At 43.2% G+C, this 17,500-nt stretch overlaps 2 protein-coding genes across 2 annotated transcripts in view; both read left to right on the forward strand.

The window, feature by feature from the left end:
* mboat2b (membrane bound O-acyltransferase domain containing 2b) overlaps nucleotides 1-7,298 on the forward strand; it is a 32,973-nt gene extending 25,675 nt beyond the window's left edge. The window contains exons 8-13 of the mRNA XM_028605959.1: nucleotides 292-484; nucleotides 2,536-2,639; nucleotides 2,738-2,802; nucleotides 3,595-3,727; nucleotides 4,766-4,917; nucleotides 6,753-7,298. Of these exons, the coding sequence (XP_028461760.1) occupies nucleotides 292-484; nucleotides 2,536-2,639; nucleotides 2,738-2,802; nucleotides 3,595-3,727; nucleotides 4,766-4,917; nucleotides 6,753-6,924 (819 nt within the window). The 3' untranslated portion in view covers nucleotides 6,925-7,298. The remainder of the gene's footprint in view (nucleotides 1-291; nucleotides 485-2,535; nucleotides 2,640-2,737; nucleotides 2,803-3,594; nucleotides 3,728-4,765; nucleotides 4,918-6,752) is intronic.
* Nucleotides 7,299-14,811: 7,513 nt separating this feature from the next.
* The window catches only part of LOC114572895 (kinase D-interacting substrate of 220 kDa B), an 8,823-nt gene continuing 6,134 nt past the window's right edge, over nucleotides 14,812-17,500 (forward strand). The window contains exons 1-2 of the mRNA XM_028604675.1: nucleotides 14,812-15,001; nucleotides 17,174-17,332. Of these exons, the coding sequence (XP_028460476.1) occupies nucleotides 17,201-17,332 (132 nt within the window). The 5' untranslated portion in view covers nucleotides 14,812-15,001; nucleotides 17,174-17,200. The remainder of the gene's footprint in view (nucleotides 15,002-17,173; nucleotides 17,333-17,500) is intronic.

A 17,500-nucleotide genomic window follows, 5' to 3' on the forward strand; every position in this document is an offset into this window, starting at 1 on the left:
TGAGATATTTTCAGATTAAAACAAAGAATTAATATGAGATATTTTCAAAATAAAACAAAGAAGTAATGTGAGATATTTTCAAAATAAAACAAACTTTAATTAATGTGAGATATTTTCAGAAGAAAACAAAGAATTAATGTGAGATATTTTCAGAATATGAATTAATGAAAGAATTAATGTGAGATATTTTCAGAATAAAACAAAGAATTAATGTGAGATCCTTTCAGAATAAAACAAAGAATGACTGTGAGATATTTTCAGAATAAAACCAGAATAAATGTGTGTCCCCAGACGGAGGTGGTGCGTAAAGTGGCCACTTCGTTCTTCTGCCTGCTGGTCTTTCTGTCGGTGTGTAAAGTTTTCCCCGTGGAGCGAAACATTGACGACGACTTCATCGCCAGCACGCCGTTCTACACCCGGTTGGTCTACCTGTACCTGTCCATGCTCACCACCAGACCCAAGTACTACTTCGTCTGGACGCTAGGTGGGTGTCCCAAATATTCATACGTACAGTATGTACAGTGCTCAGTATGAGTGGATACACCCATAAAATACAAGGGCCATAAGTATATATGGCATAAGTATATACATATATACTCCCATATATATATCCCATAGAGGCAGGCAGTGTTTTATTTTGAAAGGCCAGTTATTTCATGGATCCAGGATAATATGCATCCTGATAAAGTTCCCTTGGCCTTTGGAATTAAAATAGACACACACAGACAGACAGACAGACAGACAGACAGACAGACAGACAGACAGACACACGCACACACACACACACACACAGTTACACATTTACACACACACACAGATATACACACACACACACACACACACACAGACAGAGACACACACACACACACACACAGTTACACATTTACACACACACACAGAAATACACACACACACAGAGAGACACACACACACACACAGTTACACATATACACACAAACAGTTATACACACACACACACACACACACACACACACAGTTACACATATACACACACACAAATACAGATAAACACACACATCCACACACACACAGTTACACACACACACACACACACAGGTTTTTGTAGCTTTTCCTGCAACATCTTAGTACATTTCTTGTCATTTCTTTTTCAACATTTGAGTCACTTTTCTCAAAGTTATTTGCTGCTTTTTGTGATGTTTTTTCGAGCCGGCTCATGTCTGACCTTCTCTGACCTTCTCTGACCCTCTCTGACCTGTCTGACCTTCTCTGACCTGTCTGACCTGTCTGACCTTCTCTGACCCTCTCTGACCTGTCTGACCTTCTCTGACCTTCTCTGACCTGTCTGACCTGTCTGACCTTCTCTGACCTTCTCTGACCTGTCTGACCTGTCTGACCTTCTCTGACCTTCTCTGACCCTCTCTGACCTGTCTGACCTTCTCTGACCTTCTATGACCTCCTCTGACCTTCTCTGACCTGTCTGACCTTCTCTGACCTTCTCTGACCCTCTCTGACCTGTCTGACCTTCTCTGACCTTCTATGACCTCCTCTGACCTTCTCTGACCTGTCTGACCTTCTCTGACCTCCTCTGACCTTCTCTGACCTATCTGACCTTCTCTGACCTGTCTGACCTTCTCTGACCTTCTCTGACCTTCTCTGACCTTCTCTGAACTGTCTGACCTTCTCTGACCCTCTCTGACCTGTCTGACCTGTCTGACCTTCTCTGACCTTCTCTGACCTGTCTGACCTGTCTGACCTTCTCTGACCTTCTCTGACCCTCTCTGACCTGTCTGACCTTCTCTGACCTTCTATGACCTCCTCTGACCTTCTCTGACCTGTCTGACCTTCTCTGACCTCCTCTGACCTTCTCTGACCTATCTGACCTTCTCTGACCTGTCTGACCTTCTCTGACCTTCTCTGACCTTCTCTGACCTTCTCTGAACTGTCTGACCTTCTCTGACCCTCTCTGACCTGTCTGACCTGTCTGACCTTCTCTGACCTTCTCTGACCTGTCTGACCTGTCTGACCTTCTCTGACCTTCTCTGACCCTCTCTGACCTGTCTGACCTCTGACCTTCTATGACCTCCTCTGACCTTCTCTGACCTGTCTGACCTTCTCTGACCTCCTCTGACCTTCTCTGACCTTCTCTGACCTATCTGACCTTCTCTGACCTGTCTGACCTTCTCTGACCTGTCTGACCTTCTCTGACCTTCTCTGACCTTCTCTGACCTTCTCTGACCTGTCTGACCTTCTCTGACCTTCTCTGACCTGTCTGACCTTCTCTGACCTTCTCTGAAATGTCTGACCTTCTCTGACCTTCTCTGACCTTCTCTGACCTGTCTGACCTTCTCTGACCTGTCTGACCTTCTCTGACCTTCTCTGACCTTCTCTGACCTTCTCTGACCTGTCTGACCTTCTCTGACCTTCTCTGACCTGTCTGACCTTCTCTGACCTTCTCTGAAATGTCTGATCTTCTCTGACCTTCTCTGACCTGTCTGACCCTCTCTGACCTGTCTGACCTTCTCTGACCTTCTCTGACCTTTTTAACCCCCCCAGCTGACGCTATAAACAACGCAGCGGGCTTCGGCTTCAACGGCTACGCCAGTGACGGCTCTCCTCGCTGGGACCTCATCTCCAACCTGAGGATCCTGAACATCGAGGTCAGCGCCACCATCTGCACCTCACACATCTGGATATTACTGGATGGATTTTATGAATCAAACTCTGATTTTCTCTCATTATTTTGTTGTTGTTTCAGTTAGCCACCAGCTTCAAAGTCTTCCTCGACAACTGGAACATCCAGACGGCTCACTGGCTCAAAAGGTCTCAACACATACAATATGGGGTCCTATCCTGCACCCAGATACAGTACTAGGGGACCACTAAGGTCTATATAAAGAGACTTCAGATACAGTATTAGGGGACCACTAAGGTCTATATAAAAGAGACTTCAGATACAGTATTAGGGGACCACTAAGGTCTATATAAAAGAGACTTCAGATACAGTATTAGGGACCACTAAGGTCTATATAAAAGAGACTTCAGATACAGCATTAGGGGACCACTAAGGTCTATATAAAAGAGACTTCAGATACAGTATTAGGGGGGACCACTAAGGTCTATATAAAAGAGACTTCAGATACAGTATTAGGGGACCACTAAGGTCTATATAAAAGAGACTTCAGATACAGTATTAGGGGACCACTAAGGTCTATATAAAAGAGACTTCAGATACAGTATTAGGGGACCACTAAGGTCTATATAAAAGAGACTTCAGATACAGTATTAGGGGACCACTAAGGTCTATATAAAAGAGACTTCAGATACAGTATTAGGGGACCACTAAGGTCTATATAAAAGAGACTTCAGATACAGTATTAGAGGACCACTAAGGTCTATATAAAAGAGACTTCAGATACAGTATTAGGGGACCACTAAGGTCTATATAAAAGAGACTTCAGATACAGTATTAGGGGACTCGTGCACAGCGCGCGCACACTTTGCTTGTTACAGCTTCTTTATTTCAGAGTTTTTGGCAATTACACAATGCTCAATATATAAACCGTTTATTGTGAGCCATGTTGTGACCTCTGACCTCTGACCCCTGGTCGGCAGGGTGTGTTACGAGCGATGCCCCTACCACCCGACAGCAGCCACCTTCATCCTGTCGGCCATGTGGCACGGAGCGTACCCGGGCTACTACCTCACCTTCCTCACCGGCATCGTCATCACGCTGGCTGCTAGAGCGGTGAGCTCAAATTATTCAGACTTTTTTTTTTTTCCAAAATTAAAACTGTCTAAAAAAAAAAAAAAAAAACTTGGAAAATGCAACAAACATGTCAAAAAAAAACCTGTTCTGGATGAATGAGTTGTTGGGTTGCTAAAATGTGGATCAGTGTTCCCGAAAAAGCCCCAAGATGACATCATCAGATGTCTCGTTTTGTCCACAACTCAAACTGAATATCGATATATTGAGTTGTGGACGAAAGAAGACATTTAAGGACGTTAAATTATTTTGACTTTTTTTCTCAAATTATTTAGACTTTTTTTTTTCTAGAATTATTTAGACTTTTTTTTATAGAATTATTTTGACTTTTTTCTAAAATTATTTTGACTTTTTTTCGAGAATTATTTTGACTTTTTTTCGAGAATTATTTTGACTTTTTTCGAGAATTATTTAGACTTTTTTTTTTCTAGAATTATTTAGACTTTTTTCTAAAATGATTTTAGCCTTTTTTTCGAGAATTATTTTGACTTTATTTTTCGAGAATTATTTTGACTTTTTTTCGAGAATTATTTTGACTTTTTTCTAAAATGATTTTGACTTTTTTTCGAGAATTATTTTTGACTTTTTTTCGAGAATTATTTTGACTTTTTTTCAAGAATTATTTTGACTTTTTTTCAAGAATTATTTTGACTTTATTTTCTAGAATTATTTTGACTTTTTTCTAAAATGATTTTGACTTTTTTTCGAGAATTATTTTGACTTTTTTTATAGAATTATTTTGACTTTTTTTCGAGAATTATTTTTGACTTTTTTTCGAGAATTATTTTGACTTTTTTTTCTCCAAAATTAAAACTGTCAAAAAAAAAAAAAAAAAAAAACATGTCGGAAAAAGGCGACAAAAATGTCAGAAACAAGCTGTTCTGGATGAATGGATGAATTTAACACGCTGACATCACACTAGTTTACCTGATTTATTTTAAAGAAATGCCTCAGACCGATTGATCTCTGCAGCTAGTGTAAGCGCTAACACCAGGTAACTAACCTATCGTTTTCTCTCAGGTGCGACACAACGTTCGGCCACACTTCCTGCACTCGCCCAGCCATAAAGCGCTCTATGATGTCATCACGTGGGCGGCCACTCAGATTGCCATCTGTTACACGGTGGTGCCTTTCGTCCTGCTGTCCATGGGTCCGTCCGTCAAGTTCTACAGGTCAGTGACACAGTCCAAAAATATGGGTTTCTTAACAACCAAAATCACCCCAAAATAAAATTGATGCATGCACAATATTCTTCACAGGTAAAAATTATTAAAACTTCCATTGCATTTTGGTTGTTGTATTAAGGTCTATATAAAAGAGACTTCAGATACAGTATTAGGGGACCACTAAGGTCTATATAAAAGAGACTTCAGATACAGTATTAGGGGACCACTAAGGTCTATATAAAAGAGACTTCAGATACTGTACAGCATTAGGGGACCACTAAGGTCTATATAAAAGAGACTTCAGATACAGTATTAGGGGACCACTAAGGTCTATATAAAGAGACTTCAGATACAGTATTAGGGGACCACTAAGGTCTATATAAAGAGACTTCAGATACAGTATTAGGGGACCACTAAGGTCTATATAAAGAGACTTCAGATACAGTATTAGGGGACCACTAAGGTCTATATAAAAGAGACTTCAGATACAGTATTAGGGGACCACTAAGGTCTATATAAAAGAGACTTCAGATACAGTATTAGGGGACCACTAAGGTCTTATATAAAAGAGACTTCAGATACAGTATTAGGGGACCACTAAGGTCTATATAAAAAAAACATGTTTAAATGGTTTTAAAAACAGCGTTGTGACTAAACGTTGACATCAACCTGTCTGTGATCCAGTCAACATCCTCTGATCTTAACTACTAGTCCAAATATTACATAATTTCTGCCTTTTGTTTAATCTAAAACAAATATATATAATTTAATTTCAATTAGGTATATTGACCATGAATTTAAAAAAAAGGGTCGAAAAAAGTGACAAAAAAGCGTAAAAACAAAAGGAGCCAAATAAAGTTTTTGTCACTTTTAACGATTGTTTTGTCGATTTTTTTCAACGTTCTTTACTTCAAATGTTATAAAATTGAACAAAACAACCAAATTCATTGAAAGTGGGATGGTCTATTTGTATGGGCTCAGAGATCGGCCCATAGAGAGAAGAGAGAGATCATATGATTGGCCCATTTGTGTGTCTTTCATGTGAGCACCAGCCAATCACATCCTACTTGGTGTAGTTCTCAAAAGTCCAAGGCTGATTTTTTTTTAACAGATTCTCACTCCCACGCCACGCCAGGACACGATGCCCGGTCTCCCGGGTGAAAGTGGTGGCCTAAAGGTTAGCTTGTGACCGGGAGGTCGTCGGTTCAATCCCCAGACCGACAGGATAAAATCTGGGTGGGGAAAGAGAAAGGGCAGCACTTGTCCCTCCCTCATTACCACCACTGAGATGCCCTTGAGCAAGGCCCTTAACCTCCAACAGATCCAGTGGAGCTGCTCAGTGGCATCAGATCAGACTGTGGTGGTACTGGGCAGCTTCCAGTATGAATGTGGTCGGATCCGACTGTGGTGGTACTGGGCAGCTCCCAGTATGAATGTGGTCGGATCAGACTGTGGTGGTACTGGGCAGCTCCCAGTATGAATGTGATCAGATCAGACTGTGGTGGTACTGGGCAGCTCCCAGTATGAATGTGGTCGGATCAGACTGTGGTGGTACTGGGCAGCTTCCAGTATGAATGTGATCAGGTCAGACTGTGGTGGTACTGGGAAGCTTCCAGTATGAATGTGATCAGATCAGACTGTGGTGGTACTGGGCAGCTCCCAGTATGAATGTGGTCGGATCAGACTGTGGTGGTACTGGGCAGCTCCCAGTATGAATGTGGTCGGATCAGACTGTGGTGGTACTGGGCAGCTTCCAGTATGAATGTGTAACTGTGTGAACTTAAAAATGTGTTATATTAGATTACCTAAAATCTCTCTCACCTGGTGGCTTCTTCCTGCAGGTCCTGGTACTGCAGCCTCCACATCGGCTGCGTTCTGCTGGCCATGGCGCTGCCGGTCAAACCGAGACACCTCCGCCTCAAAGACCAGCAGAAGAGCCTTCTCCGGGAGCCCAACAAGCGCCCCCTGGAGGCTTCAGACAGCAGCTGCAGCCAGAAGGAAAAGACCACATGAGACACAAAAGGACCACATGAGACACAAAAGTATATACGAGAGACAGATGACGAAAGGACACGAGACAGAGGACGAAAAGGACGACGTTGAACAGCATTTTATTTCCATAAACTTGTGTAGAAAGACGAGGAGCCGAAGCAAATCGAACGGACCTACCGATCTGTCTCGGGTACAGAATCACGATGGTCATGGCAGCAAGTTAAATATACTGTATTATTTGGATTCGTAGTACCAGACCGGGTATGAAAAACAGGCCATGAGTTTTTCCAAGGCTGACGAGGTTGTACTTGAAATGAAATGTTTGCCCTATTACGTTAGGAGGGAGTTCGACTGCCACGATAGCATTTGGACTCAAACTTCGGCAAATCTGCAATGATAAGGGATATATATATATATATACATATGTATATACACATATACATATGTTTATATATACTGTAACTTCAAATGGAGCAGCTGCCCTGATGGCAACTTCTTTGGTGTTGAACTGACTGTATATTCTTTCCGGTCAGAAAAGAGAAAGCAGGAAGGGAGGAATGAACGAAAGCATGAATAGAGAAGTGACCGAGCAGGATGGGAATGAAAGCATTCAGTGTATGAACAACCAGGATGATTATGTGGATGATTAAACGAAGGAAGGGGCAGGCCAGAGAGTTTTGTGCATTAGACAAGTAAATGAATGAAAAACGAAGGTTAAAAAATGAATTTTTTTATCGTCCACATTCCTCCCAGACTATCTGACTGTCATCGTGTAATAATCTATTAAACCCACTGGTTCTCCAACTGTTTACACCACACTCCACTTCAGAGAATATTAGGCTCTCTACGTACTGTACCACTGTTATGTTAGACCACGTTAAAATAGACCTCTTCTGGTTCGTTAAAATGCGAGCTGGTACCTGTAGGGAACGTGCCCGGGCCATATAGCCGGGCTAGCGCGCGAATGTGACGTCAAAATGACGTAGATCTCGCTGGCGCACCAGGATATATTAATTCCCGCGCCTTCTTTAATCAGACTTAGGTTTAAGGATCAATCTGAGACGAAGAGTTCAGTTAAGCGAAGTTTACTGAGTCCAGCATACGAGTTACAACACAGCTGTGGGTTCACAAACAGAGTCTAAGTTTCCCTAGCAACAGACATCAAATCAGAGCTCAGTCCACCAAGTTGTCCTTCGAATTATGAGCTCCGATCTGTTCTCTCCCTCAAGCTTTTATCCTATCCTCACAAGAGGGGGTGTTCTCTAGTATTTTACACAGAAACTCTTATCTTATTGCCCATGTTAAAATAGAGAAGCACAGGCTATAACTAGTATAGTATAGTAGTAACTAGTATAACTTCTGTGTCCTCTGATAGTTTTTTCCCGGCATTATTTACAGACAGGCGTCCACACAGGCAGCTCTGTGTTGCTGGAGACATAATTTGGGTGATATATGAATGTAGGATGATTGCAGAAGTGACACTGATCTGTGTCTTTGTGTATTCTTTTTAAAGAAATGGCAAAGCAGAGCAGATTCTGAAAACCAAGCCAGTGTGGCAGGGTTTTACATTTTTTGTATGTAAATTGAGGGAGAAAAAGCAGCATCGGCTCGAAATATTGGCTCAAGAAAATCGGCAGCCCGTATCGGTCGATCCCTAGCTATAACCCTACTATAGCAACGGACAGTTAAGGCTGGGGTTTCGCCCGAATCCTGAACCCCCTGGTTGAGATTGTGCTGACTCCTCCTCCCATCCTCAGTCCATGAACCCAGTAAACACATGAATGAAGTAAACAGGGACTGTCCTTCCTTTGCTGTACCTGAAGTTGCTGCATTCTGGCTGCTGTCTGGAGATTCCTTCATGCACAACTCATATTCTTCCAGATGTTTCAGACCAGATGTTGTAACAGCGGCCATGTTGTGTATAGTTTAGGGTCCTCGCCACCACCAGACCAATCAGCTTTGAACAGATTGAACATGTAGCTGGACTTGAATGGCCTTCTTTTGACTGAAAGTACACCCAGACAACAACTTGTTCTGCTCACCAGATCCATGTCCACTTTCTCACAGCCTACTGCTCACCAGATCCATGTCCACTTCCTCACAGCCTACTGCTCACCAGATCCATGTCCACTTCCTCACAGCCTACTGCTCACCAGATCCATGTCCACTTTCTCACAGCCTACTGCTCACCAGATCCATGTCCACTTTCTCACAGCCTACTGCTCACCATATCCATGTCCACTTCCTCACAGCCTACTGCTCACCAGATCCATGTCCACTTCCTCACAGCCTACTGCTCACCAGATCCATGTCCACTTCTTCACAGCCTGCTGCTCACCAGATCCATGTCCACTTCCTCACAGCCTACTGCTCACCAGATCCATGTCCACTTCCTCACAGCCTACTGCTCACCAGATCCATGTCCACTTTCTCACAGCCTACTGCTCACCAGATCCATGTCCACTTCCTCACAGCCTACTGCTCACCAGATCCATGTCCACTTCTTCACAGCCTGCTGCTCACCAGATCCATGTCCACTTCCTCACAGCCTACTGCTCACCAGATCCATGTCCACTTCCTCACAGCCTACTGCTCACCAGATCCATGTCCACTTTCTCACAGCCTACTGCTCACCAGATCCATGTCCACTTCCTCACAGCCTACTGCTCACCAGATCCATGTCCACTTCCTCACAGCCTACTGCTCACCAGATCCATGTCCACTTTCTCACAGCCTACTGCTCACCAGATCCATGTCCACTTCCTCACAGCCTACTGCTCACCAGATCCATGTCCACTTTCTCACAGCCTACTGCTCACCAGATCCATGTCCACTTCCTCACAGCCTACTGCTCACCAGATCCATGTCCACTTTCTCACAGCCTACTGCTCACCAGATCCATGTCCACTTCCTCACAGCCTACTGCATTGAACGCTCCACCTACGTAAACACCTTCCCGTAATCAGTGGCGCCGGAGACCAGCGTAGCGCGCCGAGTGCAAGCGTAGGGTTCTATAGTTTCCCTGGGAAAAAAATCGAAGTTTCGGCAGAAACCTAACCCCGTCAAAAAGCCCAATATTTAGCCGAATATTGGATTTGGTGCATCCTATTATGGCCAATGATAAAATAGAGAAGCATAGGCCTATATGTACCTCCTCCTTCCTTCTAGCTTTGTAGCTAATCATGGATGTATGCGTACCCCGTTCACCTGTCTACATTTTACTTAGAATTACTTAGAAATTTTACTTAGTACATTACTCGAAATGTTGTAGAATTTCAATAGTATTATGTAGAGATTTAATACCAATGTGTCATATATTCTGTTTTAACACTAAACGTACCACTAGAGGGAGCTCGCGTACCACTAGAGGTAGCTCACGTACCACTAGAGGGAGCTAACATACCACTAGAGGGAGCTAACATACCACTAGAGGTAGCTAACATACCATTAGAGGGAGCTAACATACCACTAGAGGTAGCTAACGTACCATTAGAGGGAGCTAACATACCACTAGAGAGAGCTAACGTACCACTAGAGGGAGCTAACGTACCACTAGAGGTAGCTAACGTGCCACTAGAGGTAGCTAACGTACTACTAGAGAGAGCTAACGTACCACCAGTGGTACTAGTGCCACAGTTTGAAAACCAGTGTGTTAAACCATAACTTCACAGTGTTCACAGAAATTAGTTTGGAGAAAGTGCCAATGATTATTCCACTCAGTCGCCTTAGTTTTGTTTTTTACAAGAAAAGCAAAGTGCTACGGTACTTTGCAGGATCAGTATTTACTCTTGTGTTGATGTGTGAGTGGTGGGGAGGGCGTTGTGTTTACATTTGTAATTGTCAGTATTTGTTGTTCAAGTTGTTATTCATGTAATTTATGTAATTCCTAACAGACATGTGTTTTAATGTAAGATGTGTGGAGATTCAGCTTGAAGATGACGAAAACGCTAAATTCTGAATTAAACTCTGAAATTCCATGATGTGAATTGAAATACTGCTACGATTAGGATTCACTTTTAAGTATCACGTTGAGCAGAAAGTGAACCCAACATTTTCAACTGTTGGTTCAATAAAGAGGTTAGCTTGTTTGGTTCTGCAGTTGTTAGCTAATGGTTCAATTTAGCAGCTAAAATAACCATGTTTAGTGTAGCCACTGTATCAGTGTAGCGGCTAAAACTGGTTAACTAAAGGCTCAGTGTAGCCGCTAACACTGGTTAACTAAAGGCTCAGTGTAGCCGCTAACACTGGTTAACTAAAGGCTCGGTGTAGCCGCTAACACTGGTTAACTAAAGGCTCAGTGTAGCGGCTAACACTGGTTAACTAAAGGCTCAGTGTAGCCGCTAACACTGGTTAACTAAAGGCTCAGTGTAGCGGCTAACACTGAGTAACTAAAGGCTCAGTGTAGCCGCTAACACTGGATAACTAAAGGCTCAGTGTAGCGGCTAACACTGGCTAACTAAAGGCTCAGTGTAGCGGCTAACACTGAGTAACTAAAGGCTCAGTGTAGCCGCTAACACTGGTTAACTAAAGGCTCAGTGTAGCCGCTAACACTGGTTAACTAAAGGCTCAGTGTAGCCGTTAACACTGGATAACTAAAGGCTCAGTGTAGCCGCTAACACTGGTTAACTAAAGGCTCAGTGTAGCCGCTAACACTGGCTAACTAAAAGCCCAGTGTAGCCGCTAACACTGGTTAACTAAAGGCTCAGTGTAGCGGCTAACACTGAGTAACTAAAGGCTCAGTGTAGCCGCTAACACTGGATAACTAAAGGCTCAGTGTAGCCGCTAACACTGGTTAACTAAAGGCTCAGTGTAGCCGCTAACACTGGTTAACTAAAGGCTCAGTGTAGCCGCTAACACTGGCTAACTAAAAAGCCCAGTGTAGCCGCTAACACTGGTTAACTAAAGGCTCAGTGTAGCCGCTAACACTGGCTAACTAAAAGCCCAGTGTAGCCGCTAACACTGGTTAACTAAAGGCTCAGTGTAGCGGCTAACACTGAGTAACTAAAGGCTCAGTGTAGCCGCTAACACTGGTTAACTAAAGGCTCAGTGTAGCCGCTAACACTGGTTAACTAAAGGCTCAGTGTAGCCGCTAACACTGGCTAACTAAAAGCCCAGTGTAGCCGCTAACACTGGTTAACTAAAGGCTCAGTGTAGCCGCTAACACTGGCTAACTAAAAGCCCAGTGTAGCCGCTAACACTGGTTAACTAAAGGCTCAGTGTAGCGGCTAACACTGAGTAACTAAAGGCTCAGTGTAGCCGCTAACACTGGATAACTAAAGGCTCAGTGTAGCCGCTAACACTGGCTAACTAAAGGCTCAGTGTAGCCGCTAACACTGGTTAACTAAAGGCTCAGTGTAGCCGCTAACACTGGTTAACTAAAGGCTCAGTGTAGCCGCTAACACTGGTTAACTAAAGGCTCAGTGTAGCAGCTTTATTTGTAATCTTCTGCGTGTGTGTGTGTGTGTGTGTGTGTGTGTGTGTGTGTGCTGCTGTGTGTCCCTGTGTGTGTAACAAGCATAGTGTGCACGCACTGTGCACGAGCCTAGGAGCATTTTACTAAGGCTCTGTTAAAATAACAATTAAATGCTGCGTTATTGTTGGTCAACAATAAATAAGGTTTTTGTTCGGTCAATGGTGTGATCACTTCCCTCTGCCTCAGTCAGAATCAGAATCAGCTTTATTGGCCAGGTTTGCACGAACAAACAAGGAATTTGACTCAGGTTAATCTAATCTAAGATAGCAATACGCCCAGAATGCACTTGAACACACCTCCCTGTAAGACCAGCAGGCCCACGGGCCACAGATGGGTGCAGGTGCATTTGTTATTTAAACAACGTGGGTGCTGGGGGGTTTTAAACTAGCAAAGAGACTTGCATTGGGCTTTGTGCTGAGCTGGGTGCAAGATAGGGCCCTAGCTATGTGTGCTACAGAAGGCTACCTGAAGTAACAGGAACTTTAAACCGTAATAAACTGACACTGAACCAGGCTGTTAATGAGTAATTATATTTATTCCTTAGGTGATAAGATGACTCTGCCGAGTCTTAAAGTACGACACACAGAACCATTAAAACCAACCGGAAAAGGACAAATGATACATAATAACATACAAAACTGAAATAAATCCAAATTATTCTACCCTCACATAAAAGTAATGCCAAATATGTTCTGCTTCCAGCACCTGAACTGTGCATGAATATGAAATGGTTATTAGAATATATTCTGACGTATTATTAGATTAGATAAAATCTTATAAAATATCAGATATAGTGACAAAATATTCACAACAACGTCAAAAAGGTGCCGAAAAAAGGTGACAAGTAGACAACAAATAGCGGTCAACAACTGCTACGCCATGCTACGTCCAGCAACACCCTGCTATGTCCAGGTACGCCCTACTACGCTATGCTATGTCATGCTACGTCCAGGTACGTCCCACTACACCCTACTACGCTATGCTACGTCCAGGTACGCCCTACTACGCCATGCTACGCCCTGCTATGTCCAGGTATGCCCTACTACGTCCTGCTACGTCCAGGTATGCCCTACTACACCCTGCTACGTCCTGCTACGTCCATGTACGCCCTACTACGCTATGCTACGTCCAGGTACGTCCCACTACACCCTACTACGCCATGCTATGTCCAGTTACGCCCTACTACGCTATGCTATGTCATGCTACGTCCAGGTACGTCCCACTACACCCTACTACGCCATGCTATGTCCAGGTACACCCTACTACGTCATGCTATACCCTACTACGCTATGCTACGTCCAGGTACGCCCTACTACACCATGCTACGCCCTGCTATGTCCAGGTACGCCCTACTACATCCTGCTACACCCTACTACGTCCAGGTATGCCCTACTACGCCCTGCTACGTCCAGGTACGCCCTACTACGCTATGCTACGCCCTACTACGCCCTGCTACATCCAGGTACGCCCTACTACGTCCAGGTACACCCTAGTATGTCCAGGTACGCCCTACTATGCTATGCTACGCCCTACTACGCCCTGCTACATCCAGGTACGCCGTACTACGTCCAGGTACACCCTACTATGCCCTGCTACGTCCAGGTACGCCCTACTACGCTATGCTACACCACGCTATGTCCTGCAACGCCTACACCGCCCAGTGCCCAACTACACCCTGCTACGACATGCTACGCCCTGTGTATTTATTGTGACTATCATTAATCATCTTATAAAATATCAGATATAGTGACAAAATATTCACAACAACGTCAAAAAGGTGCCGAAAAAAGGTGACAAGTAGACAACAAATAGCGGTAAACAACTGCTACGCCATGCTACAGGTGACACTAGGGCTGGGAAACAGGCGAACCACATTAGGGCAATCACAGAGGAGGGAAAAACACCGGAAGTAAATAATCAGACAAGACAAGACAGAAAACCAGACCGTCAAAATAAAACAGGAAACAGAACATACAGACACAAGGCAAAACAAGACAGGGACTACCTCAAAACCAACAGAACTCAAACCCCAAAACCATGACAAAAAAGGTGACAAAAAGGTGACAAAAAGGTGACAAAAAAGGTGTCAATAAAGGCGACAAAAAGACGACAAAAAGGAGACAAAAAGGCGACAAAAAGACGACAAAAAGGTGACAAAAAGACGACAAAAAGACGACAAAAAGGCAACAAAAAGGTGACAAAAAGGTTACAAAAAGGTTACAAAAAAGGTGTCAATAAAGGTGACAAAAAGACGACAAAAAGGCGACAAAAAGACGACAAAAAGGAGACAAAAAAGGCGTCAAAAAGGTTTGCTTATTAGTTGCTATAATATGACTAGCGAGTCTTCACGGTGTGTGCTTTTATTTTGACAGCAGCGAGCGGAAGTGCAAGGTGTGATTTTGGCGCGCTTGACGCAGCAGCAGCAGCAGCAGCGGACAGACAGTAGGCTGTCGGTTGTTGTTCTAATCAAGATGGCTGCTGTTGTTCGGGATGGAGAGTAGGCTCAGGCTGTCATCCGAACACAGGCCGAGGAAACGCAGATAAACACGCCCAAAAACAGGCACCAAAACCCGACTGGACCCAAACTCCCGGACCGCCGGAACCGAATCTGATTCTATTGTGAAGGTAACGGGTTATTTCTCCGTTTTTACCCGTCAGCATCTTCTTCTAGCTGTCAGCGATCGATACTATTGATTGACATTTGATAAATCGGAGAAGATAGAGTGACGTACAGCGGAACGTTAACGTCAACCGTTAACCGTTATGTGTCTTTTGATTTGAATTTAAAGTGCGACATAAAACACGTTTGAATTCAGTTAACTGTTAAGTGATTTCTGTCTGTATTGTTCGTGTGTGTGAATGACTGCGGGCTGTGAGTGAGTGAATCCAGGTTATTCACGTTACTGCAGTGTTATAACGACCGTTATAGACAGACACGTACAGGTAATAACCACATGAGACTATTGTTATTTTAATATATTCATGTTAATAATGAACAGGGCGTCGCCTCATTCTGCCATAATGATAAGGTGGTTATACAAAAAAACAATATATGTATATAAAAATGTAATTAAAGATATATTAAAAAATAAATAAAATTATAAAAATTTAACTAACAAAAAAAAATATATTTTATATATATATATATATATATATATATATATATATATATAATATAGCTATATATATAAAAATTGAATTCTGCTAAAAAATATTTTATTTTTATATATAGGTATATAACATATATATAAATATATGTATATATTATATATAAAATTAAAAATATATACAAAAATAAAATAAAATTAATAGCAAAAAATATATATAAAAATAAAATTAAAAATATATACTAAATAAATTAAATTAATTAAAAAAACTAAAAACTGGCAAGCTGATTTTATTAAAATAATTTGTATTCTTTGAATTCTATTATACATCTCGTGATAACGCTTGGTAGGCCTACATTTCATATAACTTCCACAAATCTAAATTTTGGATGGATTTCTTTTATTTGTTTTCATGCAAACTCTACATAAAAGGTGTATCTACCTTTCATCATTATAACCAACTATATAATAACTACATGTTTAAGGTGTCCCAATGAATAAATGAGGGACATTTTATTTTGAAAACTAGGCCTACTTTCTGTCTGATTGACTTCATTAAAAAGATGAACCTTTGTGAAGCTTCGGCCAATAACGTGACTGCTGGGAGACTGTTCCCATGGCAACAGCAGCCTGAGACAGACACACACACACACACACACACACACACACACACACACACCCATCATGTCTGAGGTTTTCTGAGGTGGTTATCTCTGGTCCAGCAGAGAGGACTGTGACATTAAACCATCAGACTTCAGTCAGACTGGTTCAAATACCATCTACACTCACATCAATATACAGAGTCTGTGTGTGTCTCTCTCTCTCTCTCTCTCTCTCTCTCTCTCTCTCTCTCTCTCTCTCTCTCTCTCTCTCTCTCTCTCTCTCTCTCTCTCTCTCTCTCTCTCTCTCTCTCTCTCTCTCTCTCTCTCTCTCTCTCTCTCTCTCTCTCTCTCTCTCTCTCTCTCTCTCTCTCTCTCTGTCTCTCTCTCTCTCTCTCTCTCTCTCTCTCTCTCTCTCTCTCTCTCTCTCTCTGGGTCTCTCTCTCTCTCTCTCTCTCTCTCTCTCTCTCTCTCTCTCTCTCTCTCTGTCTCTCTCTCTCTCTCTCTCTCTCTCTCTCTCTCTCTCTCTCTCTCTCTCTGTCTCTCTCTCTCTCTCTGGGTCTCTCTCTCTCTCTCTCTCTCTCTCTCTCTCTCTCTCTCTCTCTCTCTCTCTCTCTCTCTCTCTCTCTCTCTCTCTCTCTCTCTCTCTCTGTCTCTCTCTCTCTGGGTCTCTCTCTCTCTCTCTGTCTCTCTCTCTCTCTCTCTCTCTCTCTCTCTCTCTCTCTCTCTCTCTCTCTCTCTCTCTCTCTCTCTCTCTCTCTCTCTCTCTCTCTCTCTCTCTCTCTCTCTCTCTCTCTCTCTGTCTCTCTCTCTCTCTCTCTGTGTCTCTGTCTCTCTCTCTCTCTCTGTCTCTCTGTGTCTCTGTCTCTCTCTCTCTGTGTCTCTCTCTCTGTGTCTCTGTGTCTCTCTCTCTCTCTCTCTCTCTCTGTCTCTCTCTCTCTCTCTCTCTCTCTCTCTCTCTCTCTCTGTCTCTCTGTCTCTCTGTCTCTCTGTCTCTCTGTCTCTCTGTCTCTCTGTGTCTCTGTGTCTCTCTGTCTCTGTCTGTCTCTCTGTGTCTCTGTGTCCTGACGTGTAGTCCTGTCTCCGTCCAGCAGGGGGACCAGAGACAGACAGCAGCCATGGACACCACCACGTCCATCAAGATGACCACGCTGGCCATCCAGAACCTGTTTGGCTACGTGGAGGAGGAGAACCTGGCAGCTCTCAGAGCTCACCTGGACCGATTCAAGGATGTGGACGGACGCAGTGATGTATGTACACACACACACACACACACACATATATACACACACACACAGCACACACACACACACACACACACACACACACACAGATATACACACACACACACACACACACACACACACACCCTATATGTATCTAGTACCTTATGTGTATCTAGTATCCTATGTGTATCT

Source organism: Perca flavescens, chromosome 18 (assembly GCF_004354835.1).
Source record: "Perca flavescens isolate YP-PL-M2 chromosome 18, PFLA_1.0, whole genome shotgun sequence".
Taxonomy (NCBI): domain Eukaryota; kingdom Metazoa; phylum Chordata; class Actinopteri; order Perciformes; family Percidae; genus Perca; species Perca flavescens.